This window comes from Scomber japonicus, chromosome 2 (genome assembly GCF_027409825.1).
Source record: "Scomber japonicus isolate fScoJap1 chromosome 2, fScoJap1.pri, whole genome shotgun sequence".
NCBI lineage: Eukaryota > Metazoa > Chordata > Actinopteri > Scombriformes > Scombridae > Scomber > Scomber japonicus.
In genome coordinates, this window is record NC_070579.1 from 9432150 (window position 1) to 9455151 (window position 23002).

Sequence of the window (23002 nt, forward strand, 5' to 3'; positions counted from 1 at the left end):
GTTTTGTTCCCTCTGGTAACACAGCTACAAGCCGTTTCCTTTTCTATAGGTAGCAACACTGACCAACGCATGCTAATACTATGGTACGCTATTTAAACATACATAACGCATTAGTGCTGGGTGATTATGGCAAAAATCAAAATCATGATTAATTGAACTTTAAACCTTGATTGCGATTAATGAACGATTATCTCGTGTCATCCTCCCGAGTCAAATTGACCCCGTCTGTTTTGACTGTTCCTTCCTTCCTTCCTCCTCTGTTTCTTTCCTCCCCCTACCGTCCTCCCTTCCTTCTTTCCTTCCTTCCTCCCTTCCTCTTTTCCTTTCTCCCTCCCTCCTTTCTCCCTTCCTTTCCTTCCTTCCTTCCTTCCTCCCTTCCTCCCTGAGAAGCATAAAGACACTATCTCACCTAAATACAGGTAAACAGACTGACGGGAGATTATGGCAAAATTAAAATCATGATTAATTGAACTTTTAACCTCGATTACGATTAATGAACGATTATCTCCACCCTTGATGAACAATGATGTATTTTCACAGTTTCTTTAGTTTAGTATTTTACTCTGCTGTCCTCACACATGAGGATCTTTAGGAAGTGAAAATAATGATGTCTTAAGGTGTGACGCTGTGGTTAATGTCTAGTTAACTTGATTAGAACTATGTAAAGATCATGGTTTGGGTTAAAATGAAGGAAGGAGAGACGGAGGAAGGAAGGAAGGAAGAAGGAAGGTAGGACGGAGGGAGAAAGGAAAAAAGGAAGGAAGGGAGGAAAGTGAGAGGAAGGGAGGAAAGAGAGAAGTAGGGAGGAAAGAAGGAAAGGAGGGAGAAAGGAAGGAAGGGAGGGAGGGAGGGAGGAGGAAGGAAGGAAGGGAGGAAGAAGGAAAGTAGGAGGAAGGGAGAAAGGAAAAGAGGAAGGAAGGAAAGACGGACAGGAAAGGAAGGGAGGGAGGGAGGAAGAAGGAAGGAAAGGAGGAAGGAAGGGAGGGAGGGAGGGAGAAGGAAGGTAGGAGGGATGGAGAAAGGAAAAGAGGAAGGGAGGAAGGAAGGAAAGAAGGACAGAGGGAAGGAAGGAGGGAGGGAGGAAGTCTTTTCAAATTCCTTAAAGATATGCAACCTTTGCTGCCATGGCAACAGTGAACACCACGATTAATTGACATGAGCAAGATTAAGTCAATTAATCGATTAATTGCCCAGCTCTATAAGGCATATTCAAAAAATCTCGACTGATTTTCTAAACCTGTGGATTGATAATAGTCCATTACAACCAGTCCAGGAATGTTGAATATTTCCAGTATTAAGGGCCTCTAATAGGAAGTAAACTCAGAATCTGTGCAGAAAATATTCATTACCATAAAAAATGTTCAATAGCAGCCAAATAACAGTCTCACTGATGTTTCAGTCTGTGTCTGTGTCTGAACAGAAGCTCAATAATAAATCAATTTAGCACCGGGCACAGTGAAAATGAAGACAACAGTAAACATGCCATCCGGTCTGACTGATGAAGTCCTCGTCCAGGGTCAATCAGTAACAAATACGCTATTTAGGTTCGGGGCAACAATTGTGATTTCCCCTTAGGTATCCAAATCTGTTATGTTTTGAAAGCTGAAATGAAGCAGTGAGATGCATCATTACTCAACATCTCAGGTAAAATATAACACACAAACTAATGTTGCAACCTCTAGTCAATAAAAGTCAGCCGCTAGAGATTTTTTGAGTAAATGAATGATACTCTGCATTCACTGAAAATGAAGATTAGTGGATCTGATTTGAATGACTGGCATCTGATCGATTGCCTCTGCTTAGATTTCATGCTGGGAATATGGAGAGAAGAGACAAAGCATATCATCCATGTGCTTCTATCTGATACAGGAAGTGGAATATGCAGGAAGAATTAGAAGAAAGGATGAAATTATGGTTCTCCAGAGTCATGGTCGATATAAATATTTGTGTAAAATACAAACTTTTTTTTTGGTATATTAAACCCTGTATTGTTTACATCCTTGAGATCCGTGGAGTAATGAAAAGATGTGTAGGACTGTGCATTGCATCACCTATGTGTACGTCCTTGTGTGTGTGCATGCACAAGGCAAACACAATGGGGACCCAGTCATAAAAAAAACTCCATAGCACTAAATTGCATCACAAACTCAGGAAGCATTTAAGACCCTCCAGAATAAAAGCAGATGGAGGCTGCATAGATATTTTCCAAGTGCACCAGGCAAAGCAGCAAAACATATCAACCTATAGTGCCCAATGAGTACATGCCAAGTTATAATAAAAAAAGTTATAGATGTCTCAAAAGGCTTCACAAGTCTATAAAACACAAAACAACACAGCAACACTTCAAATAAAAGATGGAAGAAAGCATCCATATTCACCTTCCATGGTGAACTCAGCAATTAATTTATAGACTAGTGCACTGTAAGCACAATTCACCAGCAAAGGTGCTCTGCCAGCCATACACTGCTCGGACAAAGAATAACCAATTGCCATCATTAAAGGTAACAGCTACAGACGCTGCCAGGAAATTAATTTAGCAATTAAATTGTACAGATTTGGACCGGACAGTCCATCAGCTGCATTATTCCAGTCATCATTATATCACTTCACCCAGAGGATATTTCACAGCTATCGACAACTATCAATTTGCCCTTTTCATGAGGAAAAAGCATCATAATATCCATTACACAACCCCCAGGTTTATATGACCAACCCCTCCACACAGACACCTCATCAATTGACGCCACGCTGGAATTTCATATAATTTTAATGGCAAGGTCTCATCCAAATCGGCCATTACAGTCAGATGTCGTTTAACTGCTACTAATAGCCAAACCAATCAGCGGCCAGACATTGTATCACATGTCTAGGGGGGGGGGTTTAACAAGGGAATGCTCATTAGAAGTATTACTCCAAGAAGAGCAGATGGGTAAAGGACAGAGGGATCAAACTGATTTCAGCAGATGAACAAAATATCAAAGAGGCTTTGTGTGCTTTTCTTAGAAAGAATCACTCATAAAATATAAGGGTAACTTTGATAGCTTCTGTTTAAACACTAAATGTGGTTGTTGTGAGTATGTGCCTGGATATATCTGTGAATGTGAAAGTGTGTGTGTATGTGCAATAACGCCAGTGGCACAGAGGGCCACATGTGTTGGTACAGAGGAGATTGAAAGTGAATTGGAAGCTATTAATCTGACCTTGCCTTGCTATCAGATTTGGTTTGGAGCAGGATATATATTCACTCCACATGCTCTGTTTCTCTTCTCACAAGCTGCTCTCTCTCTCTCTCTCTCTCTCTCTCTCTGGATCTCCCCTCTTGTTCTCCCTTCTTTCCAATCCACAGGTATACGTTTCAGTGAGGAGAACAGAATTTCACATCTCCACCTTTTGAAATGATTTCCATTATTTCCTTTCCCCACATGCTGCTCTGATTATCCTTTCTCTATGTGAATGAACTCATCTCTGTTTCTGCCTGAGTGCTGGTTAACATGATATTCACAGCTCCACACTCCGCTCTCTATCTGTACTTTTAGCCCAGCGTCAGTGGATTCACACAGATGTGGATACAATACGATGACAGTTCTCTCCCTGATGGAAACGGTTTTGTTGTACAAAGTATGGAAGTGAAAGCACAGACCGTGGCGCATTTGCCTTTGCAGTCGAATCAGGAAGGAAAATGTACAATTTAGCAAAAACAAATAGCACCTCCACAGGGATTGTACAACTATGCAGAACCAAAATCCATCTAAAATAGCCATAAACTGGGTTTGCAAATGCTGTCTAGCCACCACTCTCAATGTAACAACAGGACCGTACCCTTTGGATAGCAATATTGTTAAAATGCAATAAGATAATGTTTTTTTGTTGTTGCTACATAAAGAATACTGTTATGGCTGCAGGAAACAATTTGGCTCTTTTCCTCTTCAAACAGTTTAATTAATATTGGTTTTTGTTCAAGTCTAAACATCCAGCAAACAAAATCTATAAGAAAAAAACTGAATTGCTGACATCAAAATTGATTAAATTGATTCTGTGTAATACGAGGGGATTGGTTATAGTGCAGTTGACTCAAAGAATAAAACACCTGGCTCTGCACTTTGCTTTGCTGGTTTCACTTCATTATTTTGATTGGCACAAATACCCCTTTTCCACCGAGCTGGAGCCAGTGCTGGTTCGGAGCTAGCGCTAGAGCCAGTGCTCAGTTGGTGCTAATCCAAACACCTCTTACGAACCTGTTGCTTTTCCATCAGCAAGGAGCCACGCGATTACGTCACTGTATAACGTACAAGCGCGCGCCTTTGAAGCACTTCCATGATTCACCAGTGAGAGGCAGCAACATGCCGCAAGGCATCTAGCCTGCTGGAAACGAAGAAGAAGAAGAAGTAGGAGAAGAAGACGACAGCTCTGGCAAAAAAAAGATGAAAATAGTACTTTTAATCAACAAATCTTTAACCCTCTGTAAATGCCATGCTAGTCGGCTAATGAACGTTAACGCCGCTAGTCTGCTAGTAAACATTAGCCCCGCTAGCCGGCTAATAAACGTTAACCCCGCTAGCCGGTTAATAAATGTTAGCCCCGCCCTCAGTCCGCTGACGTAATCTGTTCTTGCTTTAGACCAGCAAAGAGTTGGTGCTTGCTCTGGCACCCGTTCTGAGGCTCAGGGCTGGAGCTTTGGTGGTGGAAAAGCAAAGAAATGGTGCTTAGTCAGACTCTGGCTCCAAACCAGCACCAGCTCCAGCTCAGTGGAAAAGGGGTGTAACTGAACAGCAAACTAACAGTTGACCACACAAGGACCAAAAGGTGAGTGAATACTGGACTTACACTTAGGTGGCAGGTGGTCCTCAGAAGTATACCAAAATACATGAAAAAATATGTGCTCTAAAAGATTTCTAGAGAGGCTTTGATTCAACTTTATTTTTAGTATGCAAGTCGAGTGTCACTGATATAAATGCTCCTTCAATCAGCGATATCCAACACCTGGAAAACAGTTTGGTTCCCCCTCTCTATAATAATTATCGGCAGAATGTTTTGACGTTGTTTTCTCACAACGATGGAGTAAAACAAGTGTGAAACTGCACACTGTGGGTGTGTATTATGGATTACAGGCAGAGAAAAAGACCCGAGCAATCATACTGAAAATGAGCATACGAGTAAAAAATAAAACTGATGTGCAAATGAAAGACAGGAGATAAATGGCAAAATCCATTTCTATTAAGTGCAGAATGAAAAAAAAGTTTGATCTGTCAATTACTGCAAATAGCCAGAGGCATTATTTTTTTAATGCTGATTGTCAACTATCCCACTTTCACCCACTGACAGCTTCTCACTGCTTTTGCAAAATGATTTAATACAATGAAAACCACAAAATGATTTACTGTCTGTAAAGAAAAAAGGGTGGAGAAGAAGAGTGATAGAGAAATAAGAAGCGTGAGAGGCTTGTGGGGTCTTATGCTCCCCCTGAAAAAGGCTCGGCCCCCACCTAAACCTCCCCTAACCCCAAGCTCCCAGTAATGTTTTGGAATAAAAAATACATATGAAGACATCAGACTGACTTTTATGTAACAAAACTAAACTATGAAATCATATTTTTTATTTACGTAAGAGATGATGAACATTGACTTTGCTGCTTGTTGAGATTTGATTGGTTGCTTCATATCATTGCAAGTGTGATTATGCATCATGTTAACGTTAGTCTAGCAGTTTCTAGCCTCCTGGGTCAAATTGACCCGTCTGTTTTGACTGTTCCTTCTTTACTCTCTTCCTTCCTTCCGTCTGTCCTCCCTCCCTCCTTCTCTCTGTCTTTCCTTCCTCTCTCTTTCCTCCCTTCCTTCTTTCCTTCCTCCACCCCCTTACTTCCTTTCCTCTGTCCTTCCTTCCTCTCTCTTTCTTCCTTCCTTCTGTCCTTCCTTCATTCCTCCCTCCATCTCTATTTCTTCCTTCCTTCCTTACCTCCTTCCTTCTTTTCTTCCTTCTTCCTTCCTTCCTCCCTGCTTTCCTTGCTTCTTCCCTCCCTTCCTCTTTCTGTCCTTCCTTCCTTCCTCCCTCCTTTCCTTGCTTCTTCCCCCCTTCCTCCTCGAGGACAACAGGAGGGTTAAAGCTAATTAGCTGATTATGGACGGCTATACTTTTTGTTATTGCTGGCAGGTGGGCAGTAGCAGGAGGTATGTATTCATGTTTCCACAGTAAAGTAAAATAGTACCACACTGTAATATTCAACTCTAACCAGCTGTTTTACTCACAGCTACTGTTGTTGCTAATATTGCGTAAATCCACAGATACTGTTTGTGTTGACTATAATTCGGATTGTGAATGTTTGTGCTCTTTGCTGTATTTGTTTTTTGGACTCATTGAATTTTGTTTTTCTGTAGTTGGATTATCGGTTACATTCATTAGCACCTGCTATCAACAAAACAGCCCTCTTCAACCCTCCACTCCTGTAGCTCCACCACTCACTATTCTCTGGTGCCACTACTGAAGCTGAGCCAGCAGCTACCACAGGACCCTGTAAACTCTGATAATTGGCAAACATAAAACTCTTATTTCCTAAAAACTCTTTGCCTACAGCACATCTCTCTGTATAAAGCCCTGTCTAACCTGTACTTGTTCATTTCTCTTTCTATTAGCTCTTCAATTTGAACCCTTTCTTTCCATTTCTGTCCATTTGACCTTTCGTATGATAAAAAAAACCCCTCCTTCTTTCAAGTTACACTCCTTTATTTTTTAGTGTCCTCAAAGTTCCTTCCAGATCAGTTTCTGAGTGAACTGTCAAATTAAATTTTCAATTTCCACCCATATCACCACAGCTACACTGACTGTTCTCAGGCTCAGCTTCATCTGTCTGACTTCAAGTGGTTAGAGACTGAAGAGGGATGTGGAGCTCTGAAAAGCAAGCTACATAAGTATATAAATCCAGTTGTCTGAGAGAAGAGGATATCTCCTTAGCGCAGAGTGCTGAGAGTGTCCTGGCCAAAGGGGGCTGACTGCAGAGAGCCGTCTGGCTAAGGAAAACCATACACCTGTGAGCAGTGTGGGAGAACTTTAGCTTTCTGTCACCACCAACCGGGAGGATACCATGGCTATTAACCTGCACCGGAGGCCGATTCATCACAGCAAGCCCAGTGTTTGGGCCTGTGCCGCGATCACCACTGGGCCCTATGAGGAAATGTGATGGCTGAGTGGTGATCCTGTCACCTTACCGTCTGTTGAAGAAAAGCATTGCTTGTCTGGATGCTGAGATCAGAGAGAAAGACAAGCTAATCCTGGAATTTTCCATTCCTTCGTGGACTGGCTCCATCACCACAGGAGTGCCAAAGCTTTGGTCTGTTTCTGCCCAAACTGAGGATCCATGGTTTGTCTTGGGAGTAAAGCCCAAAACAATGATTACCTCTACTCTCTCTCATGTCCCAGCAGAGCCACGGTCTCACATCGATAGAATAAAGGCATCAGAGCACCACAAGGACAAACATGTTGTAAAGCAGCCATCTCCACCTCTGGACGAACCACTGGCCAACAAACCTTAACATCTGTTCAGTTTTCTCCACTGGAGGGATGCTCGCACCTTTCATTGTCCCCTCTGCCTCCAACTGACCAAGTGCCAGGATCCTCAGCTGGTCCCTCTCTATCACATTCGACATTGGGGTCCGTCTCACCACTATCATGCCCCCCTAATGGTGGCTAGGCCTGCACAACCGTCGGCACCTCTATAGTCCAGCACATGGTTGTCCAGAAAAAAGTCCCAGGTGTCTGTAAAGGACTTTAACTGACCACACTGCAACTGATCAACCAACAACTCTGCCTAAGCTTATTCACGTTGGTGTCAACGATGTACAAAATCGACAAATGAGGTTTTTCGAACACCTTGTTGTCACCTCACCGACACATTTGGACGTCTAAGCCAACACCACATCTGGCTTAAGGATCACTGCATGAATTAAGATATCACCTTTGTTGATAACTTTGCTGCCTTTTTAAATAAGCTCCAGTATTGAACTGACTTTATATACAGTGGGGAGAACATGAACATGTTTTCCCACTTACAAAGCATGTAGAAGTCTGTAATTTGTATCATAGGTAACTTCAACTGTGAGAGACCGAATCTAAAACAAAAATCCAGAAAATCACATTGTATGATGTTTAAGTAATTAATTTGCATTTCATTGCATGACATAAGTATTTGATACATCAGAAAAACAGAACTTAATATTGTGTTTGTGATTTTCTGGATTTACTGTACCTTTAAGACTTTTACCTCCGAACTTGGAGTGAGTCCATCTGACTGTGCTTACCTGGGCTCATACAGCCCATATCATACCGCTCATACCACAAAATCCCACTCATGTTCCCAGGTATAAATCAACAATAGACATATATTTATATTTCCTGTACAAACTATTCAAACCCTGACATTTTCATAATTGTAAACCTAAATCCCAAACAAGCACCAAGTTGCCAACTATGAGTAAGCCCTCCTGTGACTCTAGTAAAGTCTTTTATAACCCATATGCTTTTCAATCCAGAAATTGCCTTCCTTTGACGCATTTAAACATCAGAAAGCAATGCAAACAATTTAAATTGGATCACCTGTGTCACAGACTGATCACAATATCCTGGTTCTGACAGAAACCTGGCTTAAACAGAGGAAACATCATTTTGAGGTTTCCCTAAATAACTTAAAGGTGTACAGAACACACAGAGCTGGAGGTGGGGGTGGTGTACCTATTTATTTGTTTTAAATGTTGCCTGTGCCTCATTCTTTTGAATTTGCTGCTCTAAAATTGTGCTTTTTATATTTTATATTTATTATTTTATATTTAAATTAATGTGGTGGGTGTTTACAGACCACCCTCAGCTACATCTGGAGCAGTTAGCCGACTTAGCTGCCTCAGTACAATAACGAAGAAATGTAAATTCTAGGTAACTTTAACATAAACTGGTCTATACATTATTTAACCCTCCTGTTGTCCTTGAGTCAAGGAAGGAAGGGAGGAAGAAGGAAGGAAAGGAGGAAGGAAAGGGAGGAAGGAAAAGAGGGAGGGAGGGAGGAAGGGAGGAAGAAGGAAGGAAAGGGAGGAAGGAAAAGAGGGAGGGAGGGAGGAAGGGAGGAAGAAGGAAGGAAAGGAGGGAGGAAGGAAGGAAAGGAGGGAGGCAGGAAAGAAGGAAGGAGGGAGGGAGGGAGAAAGGAAGGGAGGAAGGACTGAAAGAAGGAAGGGAGGACGGTAGGGGGGAGGAAAGAAAGAGAGAAGGAGGGAGGGAGGAAAGGAAGGAAAGAAGGAAGGGAGGACGGTGGGGGGGGGGGGGGGGAGAAAGGTGGGTGGGGGGGGGGAGAGGAATTTACTGACTATCCCTTTAACAAACTGGCCATAATTTTGCACATTGACCATATACACGATCCAGCAATATACAAGGTTTTGATCTCTAGTCCACCTAAGATCAAACTCCAGGTTTTTCATCAAAATACATTTAAAAACCTTTCTATAAACAGGCTTTCCTGAGTGACAGTAATATATGTACATCAACAGACCTGAAATACCTGATGTAGAACTGACATTACAATATTTTACTAATTTATAACAAGCGACAAAAACCTGGGCTTTAGCGAGGCAAATCGGTGAAGCAACCAATCGGCTGATTTTTAACACAACTCAGAAATAAATTCACATCCTTCCTGAGAAAAGCAAAAGCCGATTATTACGTTGAATTAATCTCTATAGCACTTCCACCAATCTGTCAAAATTCTGCAAAGCAGGAAATATAAATATCAACAAATCCTCTACGTCTATTCCGTCTTATGTTATGTTTAATGACAGCTCAATAAATAAGACATCAGCGATTCGCCATGCTTTAAACACACATTTTGTTGCTGCTGGAAATCTGTTTGATACGGTGTCCTCAGGATCAGCTCTAAATAATAAGCCCTTGGCTCATGTGACCTCCATAAACCGTCCCTCTCAGTTCACCCTACAGGCTCTCACTCCCTCTGCTGTTAAGGAGGCACTTCAAGCTATTGATCGCAGGAAAGCAACTGAAAAGGATACATTACATTAGACCCTCATTTTTAATGCTCTGTGGACCATCCATCTATACACAGTCGCCCATAAAGTTTGTTTTCAGACACATTCCTCTTTTTATTTTCTGTAATCAGCTTTGACCAGGTGCAATGAGATTGATCAATACAATTTTGAGAATATCAAGAATATCACATCTATCAAGAATAAATCACATTATCACAATCATTTCATGGAAAGAGGTAAAAAATATTTTATTCCAACTTTATGAGCGACTGTGTATGTTTGATATTTATATCTTTAGTCCCTTAGGTTTGGAGGTCTGCACAAAAGCATGTGACACTATTGATCACGCTGATCTCCTACAGAGGCTTTGTGATATTGGTTTTGATTACAACTCCTGTAAATGGTTCCAGGACGACAGACAGCAATGCAAAGCAAGACAGAAAGCCTGATTTATTCATTCAGTCATCAGGCTTTGAAATGCTGCTGACAGCTAAATGAACACAGACCACGCATTGTAAACCTGAGAGCCCTAATGTGTATATTTCTATTACTGTTACTTGCTGCTGGCTCTAGTTGCCCATGCCAACCTGTGGTACTGACAGAGTGGATGCTGTATGTGTGCATGTGACTTGAGGCTGCAAACTGATTTTGCCCTGCAGGGATAAATAAAGTAGTTTGATTGATTTGGTTGATATGTGATTTTGGGAAATGATTGTTCTATATTTTTAATAGTGTTAAAGAGGGTTCCACAAGGTTCAACATTGGGCCCTATCTTATTCACAGATTGTAATACAAATATTACACATTTGACAAATTTTTAATGCCCATAGTTCTGTATTGCTTTGCCGATACTGCACACTCAACCAGCTGAAATCCTACAACTAGCCAAATTGGACAAGATTCACTTTTTAAAATTTTTTTTAGTGCTGAATTGTGGCGGCTGTGGCTCAGGAGGTAGAGTGGTCATCCTCCAATTGGAAGTCCACATGTTGATGTGTCCTTGGACAAGACACTTAACCCAAAATTGCTCACGTTGCTGCGCCAACGGTGTGTGAATGAGAATGAATGGTTACATTTCCCCTGATGAGCAGTTTAGCACCCTGCATGGTAGCCCCTGCCATCAGTGTATGAATGGGTTGTGATGTAAAGCGCTTTGAGTGGTCGTAAAGACTAGAAAGGCGCTAATATAAGTACAGTCCAAACACAGCTAAATATATGCTATTCTCTAGAGCCAGAGGTATGTGGAGAGTAGAGTGCATATAACTACCCTCAATAGATAAAATATTGATCCTGGCTGAATCTAAAAGTTACTACTAAATTTCACATTGACACACTTATCAGCAAACTGCAAGAAAACAATTTGATATGTGTATAGAAACAACTAATTATCTTCTGTTCAGTAAGAAGCAGGTAATTGAGGCTATCTCATTGTCTTGTTGGAGTATAGTGATGTTATCTATACACACGCCTCTGCTTTCATTCTTAAACCCCTAGACTCAGTTTATCAGTCCACCTTAAGATTTATTACCACTGACAGTTATCCCACACACTATTGCCTCTTGTATGAAGAGGTTGAGCATCTCTAACAGTAAGACATGACAGGTATCGGTTGCCCTGAAAGGCAACCTGACATCATACATCCATTCATTATTGTACTGCTCCTATAATCAATATTCAACTTGTTCAAGTGATTGGATAATGATTGATATCCCTGCTTTTACATTGAACATTGAAACATGACACATTTCCACCTTGAGGTCAATTTAAAAGCATGATTGCAAACTATTCAGCTGTCAAATGTTACCGCTTTTAATATGTTATTGGCTTTTATTTGCTTTCTCATTGGTTGTTCTTGTGTGAAAATTATTCTGTTTTGTTCACTTAACATAATTGAAAATGAGGGCATGCCTTCAATAATCTTTGATTTAAATGAAGGTTGAATGACTTGAAAATAACGTGTGTGTGTTTTTCTATAGTTTCGGTCATCATTCCTAATAATATGTTATAACAGAAACAGACATTTTTAATAAACCTCCAGTTTAAACTTACTAAATTACCTTCATTATAAGTGTATTAAAAACCTTTCTGAGTGTTGTGGTGGTGGTTATATTTACCCAGATCTGAGAGTAAATAGAGCAATAGCAAATAATTTAATCTGAAGAAGGAGGCTTTGCTTTAGAATATGCCAATTTAAATATCATACATATTTGTCTGATGTTAGAAATGTGTGTACATCTGAATGCCTGTTCTCTTTTTGTTTGCTTTTCTTTGTTATTCATTCAATATTAATTTCCTTATTGTTTATAAGATGGGAAAGGGTCAATTTAAGGATTCTCTTTAATTTCTCTATTCAATTCAACAACTATAGGCCTGACTATGAGTTTTAATTCTGCCTGAAACCAAATTGTGTCAATATCCTTCCTGTTTAAGATTCCATAATATCAGGATGTCGCTTGTGGATCAATCTACAGCGTCACTGAATAATAGGAACTTAAAATGTGAGAAAATGGACTTGGTCAATACAAGCCCCTTTCATTTTGGCGAAGAAACAAAGACACACACACACACACACACACACACACACACACACAAGCACACACACTATATTCCCTCATACTGACTCTCAATCAATACAATGATTTGATTGAATGGTGAAAGTGTGTCGAGTGTAGTTCGGCAGCTCTGTGAAAGACAGGCAGGTTATCCTCACATTTAGTCCATTTTCAGACCTTTTAAGACATTTACAGGCGAATCAAACACACCAAATATTTCATTCTGATTCAACACCTCTGTCACACACGGAGTACTACAAATACTTAGGTCTTACTCTAGAAGACTGGCTTCCCTTTGAAGAAGGGATAAAAGCTTTATCAGCCTGCAGGTAGGGCACTGGGAGCTGTCCTTAATAAGGTTAAGCTCTATGTAGGGATCTTGGTTGTATGAATCTTGTGCGTGTCCTATTTTGGATTATCATGCAGGGGTCTGGGGTTATTGTAAGCAAACAAAATGTGACGCAGTTCAGAACAGATGAAGGTGGGAGCCATGTGACGCGCTGTGGAGTAGAGTAATCAACATGCTCGATAACATACTGACAAAAACTAAACTTGGGTTAGAGTTAAAAGAATAAAATATGGAGGAAAGGAGGAAGGAAGGAAGGAGGGAAGGACAGAGGGAAGGGATGAATGAAAGGAAGGAAGGAAGGAGTAAAGAATGAAGGAAGGATGGAAGGATGGAGTAAAGAAGGAAGGAAGGATGGAAGGATGGAGTGAAGAAGGAAGGGAGGAAAGAAGGAAGGACGGAGGAAAGAATAAAGGGAGGAAGGAAAGGAAGGAAGGAAGGACGGAAGAAAGAAAGAAGGAAGGTAGTAGGGAGGGAGGAAAGGAGGGAGGAAGAAGGAAGGAAAGGAGGGAGAAAGGAAGGACGGAGTAAAGAAGGAAGGAGGAAGGATGGAGGAAAGAAGGAAGGGAGGAAGGAAGATAGAAGGGAGGGAGGAAAAAAGGAAGGAAGGTAAGGGTGGAGTAAAGAAGGAAAGAAGGAAGGATGTAGGATGGAATGAAGAAGGAAGGGAGGAAAGAAAGGAAGGAGGGAAGGACAGAGGAAAGAAGGAAGGGAGGAAAGAGAGAGGAAGGAAACAAAGTGAGAAGGAGGGAGGGAGTAAGGAAGGATGGAAGGAAGGAAGGGAGGAAAGAAGAAACAGTCAAAACAGACGGGGTCAATTTGACCCGGGAGGACGACAGGAAGCTTAAAACAATATTATTTGAAATTCATAAACAGAAATCTTAGATATACTCTTCATCTTAAAGTATCTGCAGCATGTCATGATTTGTTTTCTTTCTCTGATGAATGACGACTTCAGTTTACAGACAAAGTGTTTCATCTCGCGGAGCGTATGAGGAGGCTTTATATTGGATGTGTCTCATATGATATGACTAAGTTATGTTTTATAGCTGTAATGTCTCAGGAGTAGCATTGTGTTCATATTTAGTTTGACATTGATTGACATGTATGGAGGAGTATTATATTTGTTCTTTTGCTCTCATTATGTTACTGCTCTTGTTTCTTATGTTTTTGTAGTGTCTTCAAAGCACATGTGGGCTGTGCACCTTCTGGAGCACGATGCATTGAAATAAATATATTACAATTTACTATTGTTAAAGCCTAAACACTAAAATAAAGTAATAAATAATTAAATGATAATGTAAAAATTGACCTAACTGTTAGCATAGTCTTAGCATGCTCAATGTAAGCATGCTAACTCTTCAATCTGATGATGTTAAAGTGCTAATAATTTGCATTTTAGCATGTTGTATTTGAATTTTCGACTGATTGATAATTGATTCATAATTTGGATATTGGTGACAAAGTATATTCGACTTAATAGTAGCCAACAGCAACTCTCACTAAAAATAGCAACTTAATGATAGTAAGAAGAACAACAACGTAGTGTTTTAACATCACATTAGCTTGCATAACGTTTAACATCTAGCAAAAGAACAGTAAAACAGCCAAACCAGCAAGAAAAAAGTCAACCGTCTAAGAGCTGTAGCATGAATAAGAGAACCATATAATCTGGGGTTATGGTACATAACCAATAATTTCATAAGACATGCCTTGTAAGTGTTTGAGTCACACATCACCTCACTCTTACCCCTTTTCCACGGAGCTGGAGCTGGTGCTGGTTCGGAGCCAGAGCCTGACTGACTAAGCACCAGTTCTTTGCTTTTCCACTGCCAAAGCTCCAGCCCGGAGCCTCAGAACGGGAGCCAGAGCAAGCACCAACTCTTTGCTGGTCTAAAGCAAGAACCGATCACGTCAGCGGACTGGGGGTGGGGCTAACGTTTATTAGCCGGCTAGCGAGGCTAACGTTTATTAGCCGGCTAGCGAGGCTAATGTTTATTAGCAGACTAGCGGGGTTAACGTTCATTAGCATTAGCATGGCATTTACAGAGGGTTAAAAATGTGTTGATTAAAAGTACTCTTTTTATCTTTTTTTTGCCAGAGCTGTCATCTTCTTCTTTTCTTCTTCGTTTCCGGCAGGCTAAATGCCTTGCGTCATGTTGCTGCCTCTCACTGGTGAATCATGGAAGTGCTTCAAAGGCTTAGCACCAACTGAGCACTAGCTCTGAACCAGCACTGGCTCCAGCTCGGTGGAAAAGGGGTATCTGAGACTTGTGAGCTTGATTATTTCTCAGCACCTTTAGCCTTTAGATGATTTTATGCTTATCTTCCTCATGAAAGGAGACGAAATGAACGACTCCCTGTACTGAGATCACAGGAGAGCTTAAGTATGACGGAGAAAATTATACCAAATCCACTTGTGAGTATTTAAAAAGGTAAGACATGAACACAAGACTGGAAAATGTGTAACAAAGACATAGAAAAGAGACAGCAGGAGAGAGACTGAGGGAGACAGAATTAAAGACAGAGGATCAAAAAAACAGTCGAAGCCAAGTGTTATTCCTCTGACTCAAGAGATTTTCTAAAGGAAGACGTTTCATTTAGACCTGAATGGATGGCTTGCTTATTAAGCAACTCTCCAATTCTCTTTACCCTGTCTCTCTACATTTTCTCTCCCTCTTACTCTTCAGTTGGTGATATAAATTCATGTCAGGCCTCGTCAGATGTGATGCCTACGTAATGGACAGGTAAGAAGGCAGATTGTCTAAGACCGAACATTTATTTCCATCTCGTTCTTTCTCCTCGTCTCCTTCTAATTTACGTCTGCTGGGAAGAAAATTCAGTCCCTTATAGACAAACACACAGATAATATAATCATGGCTTCTCCACATGCTCACATGGATGCAAACACACACAACTGCAGACACAAACTCACATGTTTGCTGTATTCCCTGAACCTAAATTTCTCTTTTAACCTTCCTGTCGTCCTCCAGGGTCAAATCTTTCTTTCCTTCCTTCCTTCCTTCCATTCTTCCTCCCTCTTTTCCTTCCTTCTTCCTCCCTGCCTTCCATCCTTCCTTCGTTTCTTCCTTCCATCCTTCCTCCCTCCTTTCCTTCCTTCCTTCTTCCTCCCTGCCTTCCATCCTTCCTTCTTCCTCCCTGCCTTCCATCCTTCCTTCTTCCTTCCTCCCTCCTTTCCTTCCTTCCTTCTTCCTCCCTGCCTTCCATCCTTCCTTCTTCCTCCCTGCCTTCCATCCTTCCTTCTTCCTCCCTGCCTTCCATCCTTCCTTCTTCCTCCCTGCCTTCCATCCTTCCTTCTTCCTTCCTCCCTTACATCCTTCCTTCCATCCTTCCTCCCTCCCTTCACTCGAGGACAACAGGAGAGTTAAACATGTTCTATTTCCTTCTCTACTATCCCCCTTTCTGTTTTCTCTATCAGTGTTGCTTTTTTCCCTTTTCACTTCTTTCTCTCAGTGTTTCCATTTGTTTGTTTCTTCACTGCATCTAATTTTCTTTTATTTCTACATCTGTTTGCCTGTTATCACTTTTTTTTTTCATTTTCCATTTCCACTTAAATGAATTCAACCAGTCAGTCCATCATCTTTTCTGCACACACACACACAAACACATATTTTCAGTCTTTACACCCCGTGTTACTACTTACAGGTACACACACTCTGTTTGGGGAGTCTGTGTGAAAGCATGTGAGTCACACATCACCTCACTCTAAGTGTTGCTCTTAAGAAGCCTTGATAAGAGGTGTGTGCTGAACCTGGGGGCAGCTAACACAGTGTACCGCTTCTAATGTAATCTAGCACTTCTGTCATTTCTTATACAGGCAGAGGTGAAAGGTAGGTGTGTGTGTGTGTGTGTGTGTGTGTGTGTGTGTGTGTGTGTGTGTGTGTGTGCGTGTGCATGCACTAGTGTGATAAAATATACAAACACTTCACAAAAAAAGACATAGATGTGTGTCCTGCAGATTAAGGATGCCAATTATTTCATAGCCTAGAGTAAAAGCAACATTTTTCAGGTTAACCTCACCACACCTACAAACATTCAACAAACATTTAACATAGGCAAATGGAAAATGGCTTTGGATCCGTTCCTGATGTGGGACTTTACAGAGGACTCAGGATCTTATTCATTTTTCTAAGTCAAGGCATCAGCTTGTAAAGCAAAAGGCCTCAAAACTAATTTGTATTAAGGAAGGAAGGAAGAAGGAAGGAAGGAGGGAAAGACAGAAGGAAGGAAGGAAGGAGTAAAGAAGGAAAGTAGGAAGGAAGAGAGGAAGAAGGAGGAGGAGGGAAAGACAGAAGGAAGGAAGGAAGGAGTAAAGAAGGAAAGGAGGAAGGAAGGGAGGAAGAAGGAAGGAAGGGAGGAATGGAAGGAAAGGAAGGAAGGACAGAGGAAAGAAGGAAGGTATGAGGGAGGGAGGGAGGAAAGAAGGAAGGTATGAGAGAGGGAGGAAAGAAGGAAAGGAGGAAGGAAGGATGGAGTAAAGAAGGAAGGTAGGAGGGAGAGAGGAAAGGAGGGAGGGAAAGAGGGAGGAAGAAGTAAAGAAAGGAGGGAGGAAGGAAGGATGGAGTAAAGAAGGAAGCAAGGAAGGAAGGATGGAGGAAAGAAGTTCCTGACTTTAAAGTGGATTCATTTTTCTAAGTCAAAGCATCAGCTTGTAATTCAAAACTCATAAGCACACCAAAGTAAAGTAAAATGATTTCTTCTGCACTATGTCAATAAAACTGCAGCATCCATACTACAATTAAAAAAAATAACTCAAATATGGATTGTTAAAATACTCTAGATCCATTTTGAAGATTTGTTGTTGAAATGCTTGTTCCCATAGTAACATGAGCAGACTGACACCACTCTCATGGAGCCAGGGGTTGATTGGCTTAGCTTAGCATAAATATTGGAAGCAGAAGGAAAAAGCAAGCCAGGCTGTGTCCAAAGTTTATAACCATGCCTACCAGCCACTCAGCTTAGTAGTTACCAAAACATAATAGCATCTCAAAAACTGGTGGTGTGGTTTCTACAGCGAGTCGTGTGCTAGAACAGTTTTTTTCTCAGAGCACAGTGACCTTCCTGCCAGGCAACGGAAATAATTGCTCTTATTAAACTTGACAAGAAAGCAAAGAAGAAGTGCTTTTCCCCCCAAACTGTTGAACTAGTCCTTTAAATAATAACTTTAAGTTCATAAAATAACAGTTAAGTATAAGGAATTACAAGTTACTTTGTGTGTTTGTAAAAGTACCAAAAATTGCTCTAAATTGTTCTAGCGAGATACTTGGAAGCAAATGTTGGACCTGTCTCTTAGGAATAAAACACTTTAAAATAACTCGATTAAAAATAACTAGACAGTTCTTCATGCAACACAAATACATTATTCCATACCAAGAAGCCAAAGAAAAGTGCTTCTTCACAGAGGGAGACCGATTTTATCTATCATAACCAAGAAGTGCTCTTTTTCCTGCAAACGACTGTTCAAATTAATTTATAAAAAGGAAGTTAATGAGACAGTGTGAATAAAACCAAATAGAGTTACGAAGTAGAAAGGGCCATTTAAATTAAAATCATCAGGTTCAATTATTTCGTTTTAGTTTCTTTTGGAAAGCTGGACAGTGAAGATTAGCATGATGAGAAGCAGTGTGCATGAATCAGATCATAATTAATTAAAATGTATTGTTGCTTAAGTTGTTAACCCTCCTGTTGTCCTCGAGTTAAGGAAGGAAGGGAGGAAGAAGGAAAGAAAGGAGGAAGGGAGGAAGGACGGAAAGGAAGGGAGGAAAGGAAGAAGGAAGGGAGAAAGGAAAGGAAAGAAGGACAGAGGAAATAAGGAAGGAAGATAGGAGGGAGGGAGAAAAGAAAAGAGGAAGGGAGGAAGAAGGAAGGAAGTGAGGAAAGAAGAAGGAAGGAAAGGAGGGAGGAAGGAAGGGAGGAAAGAAGAAGGAAGGAAAGGAGGGAGGAAGGAATGGAGGTAAGGGAGGAGGGAAATGAAGGAAGGAAGGGAGGAAAGGAGGGAGGAAGGAAGGTAGCAAAGGAAGGGAGGAAGGAAGGATGGACAGAGGAAGGAAGGAAGGAAGGAAGGAAGGAAGGAAGGGAGGAAGGATGGAGGAAATAAGGAAGGAAGGAAGGTAGGAGGGAGGAAGGGAGAAAGGAAAAGAGGAAGGAAGGAAGGAAGGAAGGAAGGGAGGAAATAAGGAACAGTCAAAAAAGGCGGGCTCAATTAAAAAGTGAGCCAGAAATTAAAAGTGAACTGATTAATTTTGCAGAGTGTAAGTAGCTTCTGTGCATCACTGAACTGCAGTGAGTTTGACTTCATATTACCATTTTTCATATTATTTTATAATCAATTTCATGTATATTTAGTTTAGACATAAAAAGGTTAAGAAACAGGCTCAAAAATAAATGATATGTGATATGTGAGTCAAAAGTGGTTTTCTTTCTGATGGGCATGGTGGGTTCCCTTCGGGGCTACTTCTATATTAGCCTCAGACAAACATTACAATGTTTATCCTCCTCACACAGGATCGGGGTTTTTTGTTTGTTCTTTTAAAATTGATGTTATTGATTAATCTACCAGTTAAACCCCCGCTGTCGCCGCTCTACGAGAAGAAAATCCCTCCAGATGACACCGAGTTCCCCAAACGAGCCAAACACACCCTCTGACAAACAAACCTCTAAAATAACTGTCAGGAGAGGAAAGTGACAACAAATAAGTGAAAATAACAACACTAAATCTGTCGTCTGGAAGCAGCTAAACTAACAACAGGCAGGAGTCGAGAAAAGAAGAAGATCCGTGTGTCAGCGACTCTCTGTGATGGAGTTTCCCTCCTCTGAGGATCCCTGCAGTGGTGGGTGAAACTTTTCTGGCATATTCTACAGATATAGACATTGAAACTATAGTGAAAGGTGTAATGTTGCTGGTGTCAACTGCATGCGTCACGCAATAAAAAAAAAAAGCAAATGAGAAGCGAAATCTCTAGATGACGCACAGCTGCAGCCACACGTGAGACGCACAGCTGACTGCTATAAGATGTTCGTCTCTACTCCTTCACACCGTTAGCAGCTCACATGACCAACTTTTAAGCTTGATGATTGGTTGTTATTTACTGGAATGCTCTTTGGGAGTAGTTAACTTTTACCTTTGACATTTAACTAAAAGAACCAGATATTTTTTTCTAACCTGGTTGTTCATCTTTTATTCCTGATGATTCAACTGGGAGAGTTTTCATGACAATCCAAACCTTAAGAGTGCTTAAACTGTGAGTAATCTAAATTGTCTATGGGGGGAAAAAATGAATGAATGGGAGTTTTTACTTCTGGAGCAAAGGATGCTTTTTACTTCTTTAACCCTCCTGTTGTCCTCGAGTCAAGGAAGGAAAGGAGAGAGGAAGGGAGGAAAAAGGAAGGATGGGAAGGAGGAAGAAGGAAGGAAAGGAAGGGAGGAAGGAAAGGAAAGGAGGGAGGAAGGAAGGGAGGAAAGGAAGGGAGGAAGGAAGGATGGAGGAAAGAAGGACTGAAGCAAGGTAATAGGGAGGGAGGAGAGATGCAAGGAGGGAGGGAGGGAGGGAGAAAAGAAAAGAAAAGAAGAAGTGAGTAAGGACAGAGGAAAGAAGGAAGGGAGGAAGGAAGGAAGAGAAAGAAGGAAGGGAGGAAGGAAAGGAAAGGAAGGAAGGATGGAGGAAAGAAGGAAGGAAGGGTGGGAGGGAGGGAGGGAGGGAGGGAGAAAAGACAAGAAGAAGGGAGGAAGGTAGGGGGAGAAAAGAAAGAGAAGGAGGGAGGGAGGAAGGAAAGGATGGAGGAAGGAAGGGAGGGAGGAAGGAAGGAAGAAAGGGGGTGGAGGAAGGAAAGAAAGAGAGAAGGGGGGAGGGAGTAAGGAAAGGAAGGAAGGAATGAGGGAAGGAAAGAAGGAACAGTCAAAACAGACGGGCTCAATTTGACCCGGGAGGACGACAGGAAGTTAAAGAAATCAGGAAACTGGAACTTGTTGACTTGAGTTGGAGTTAATTTACATAATAGAATAAAGCAGCTCCTAATGCAAAAAGAAAACCCCCCAAAAAACTTCATAATGCTTACTTTATATTCCAGAGCTCGGGGGGGAAACTGAAAGCTTATCTGATTATGTGATAGGACACCAAAGATATGCAGCGTTTGAAATCTGAAGATGACATCAACAGTATTTTTTTTAAAAAAAGGATATGGGCTGGTGACCATGCGGATGCACCAGCTGCGAGGACACGTCGTCTGCTTGAGACAGAAGAAGACGACAGGTACTAGTTCAGGGTAGGGCACCACCAAGACGCTAGTATCACTGCTGCCATCATCATCATCATCATCATCTTCATCATCGCCCTCACACTCCACTACATCTTCCTCCTCCTCCTTTTGCTGCTGCTGCTGCTCAATCCTCTGCTCCTCAATAATCCCTTCCTCTTCCTCTATCTCCTCCTTTTTCTCCTCCTTTTCCTTGGGACATGGGAGGCGGTGCGGAGAGGGCCTGCGTGGGGAGGAGGAAGTGACGGCGTCATCGCTGTCGCCCCTGGCTATGGCTGTTGTTACCCTGGAGATTGTTGCTGCTGCTGCTGCTGATGGTGTCGTTGCTAATGATGTTGCAACGCCGGGGCCCTCCTCCTCCTCGCTCGTCATGGCAACACAACGGTCTGAGATGAGAGAAAAATAGAAAACAGAGAGAGGAAAAAGAGAGAGAACATTTTTAAATTTACCAACTACTTTATTCACCTCAGGTTACAAATCAATACACAAACCAGCAGTTTATTGATCAGAATTATCACCACTAAGCTTATATTTAATCCTATTATCAAGAGCAAACACCAAGCCAAACACCAAAAGGCAACAGAGAGATTTTGTTTAAATCCTGTCTTCTGAGCTTTTCTCTGATCTGCTACCCCTATTATGTGCTTATAGTTAAATTTAGGCAAATAAAGATGACTTTGTTAGGGTTTGGAAAAGCTCATTTTCATGGTTTAGGTCACAGAAAGATCACCTTCATGACTGGAAGAAGCCAAATTTGAATAAGACAGAAGAAAAGTGTGAGCCACCACCTCACACATATATGCCAAGTTATAAGCAGACCACCTCCCTCACACATTACAGCAGTTTAACATGACTTCAACCTTTGCAATGAAGAAAGGACAGTCATTAGTCACACAACTGCAAGAGGCTTATCACCAGGAAAATGCACAAATAGAATAGAAATAAAGAAAAACACACTGATCTCCTATGCTTTGATATAAATAGATAGAAACTAGTAGCCTATGTGTGATATTAATGACCAGAGAAAGCAATGATGTATCACTTCTCTTTATTAGATACAACATTAAATTGTTTTTACCATTGTGACCATTGTTATACCTTAATAGGGGCAAGTATCCTGATGGAGAAACAACACATAAAATCCAAAATATATCATAAATATGTGTCAAAGTGTTTTACTTTAGGTGCAAATGCAATAACTGGAAACATCAAATTATGTTTTTTTATATCTTATTTTCCACTCCTGCCTGTTTAAGTGTTCAAGCAAATGCCTGACTGTTGTTTTTTTTACATGGATTATTATATAAAAGTTATTTGAGTTATTGCATGTAGCCTAAAGACAATTAAACAAAGTAGAGCAGACATTTGACACATATCAGTGCAAAAAGACTTTAAAATCTGATCTCTGGTAAAAGCAAGAGACAGCAATAGCACAAATAAGAGGTTGTAAATGAGAGAAGGTGGCACAATGCTAAAGTAAGTAAAAAGGGAAAAGGAGTAAGAGAAAGGGAAGTAAAAAAAAGGAGAGTTCAGTGGTTTAGTCAGAGGTTTAGTGTTGCGAGAAATCAATTCGGTGTAGCTGGAGAAAGAAAAGAAAGAACAGGAGTCCTGATATGACTGAGTGGCACCGGCCGATGGATTTCCAATGAGCAAGCAGAGCGAGCCTTTCTAAACAAAAAGCTACAGAAAGCTCGAGTCCACTTCACTCATAGACGAATGCTTCCAGAGGTCTAACTAGACTGTGATTCTCATTTGAGTTTGGTTTTCAAGTTATTTTTACGACCAGAGTAGAGAGAGAGAGAGAGAGAGAGAGAGAG

The 23002-nt window shown here is 41.1% G+C and overlaps 1 protein-coding gene across 1 annotated transcript in view; it reads right to left on the bottom strand.

Annotated features, from left to right (window-relative positions):
- The window catches only part of LOC128379733 (voltage-dependent T-type calcium channel subunit alpha-1I-like), a 229896-nt gene extending 208351 nt beyond the window's left edge, over positions 1-21545 (bottom strand). The window contains 1 exon segment of the mRNA XM_053339364.1: positions 21112-21545. Coding sequence (XP_053195339.1) covers positions 21112-21125 — 14 coding nt within the window. The 5' untranslated portion in view covers positions 21126-21545.
- Between the last annotated feature and the right edge of the window lie 1457 nt (positions 21546-23002).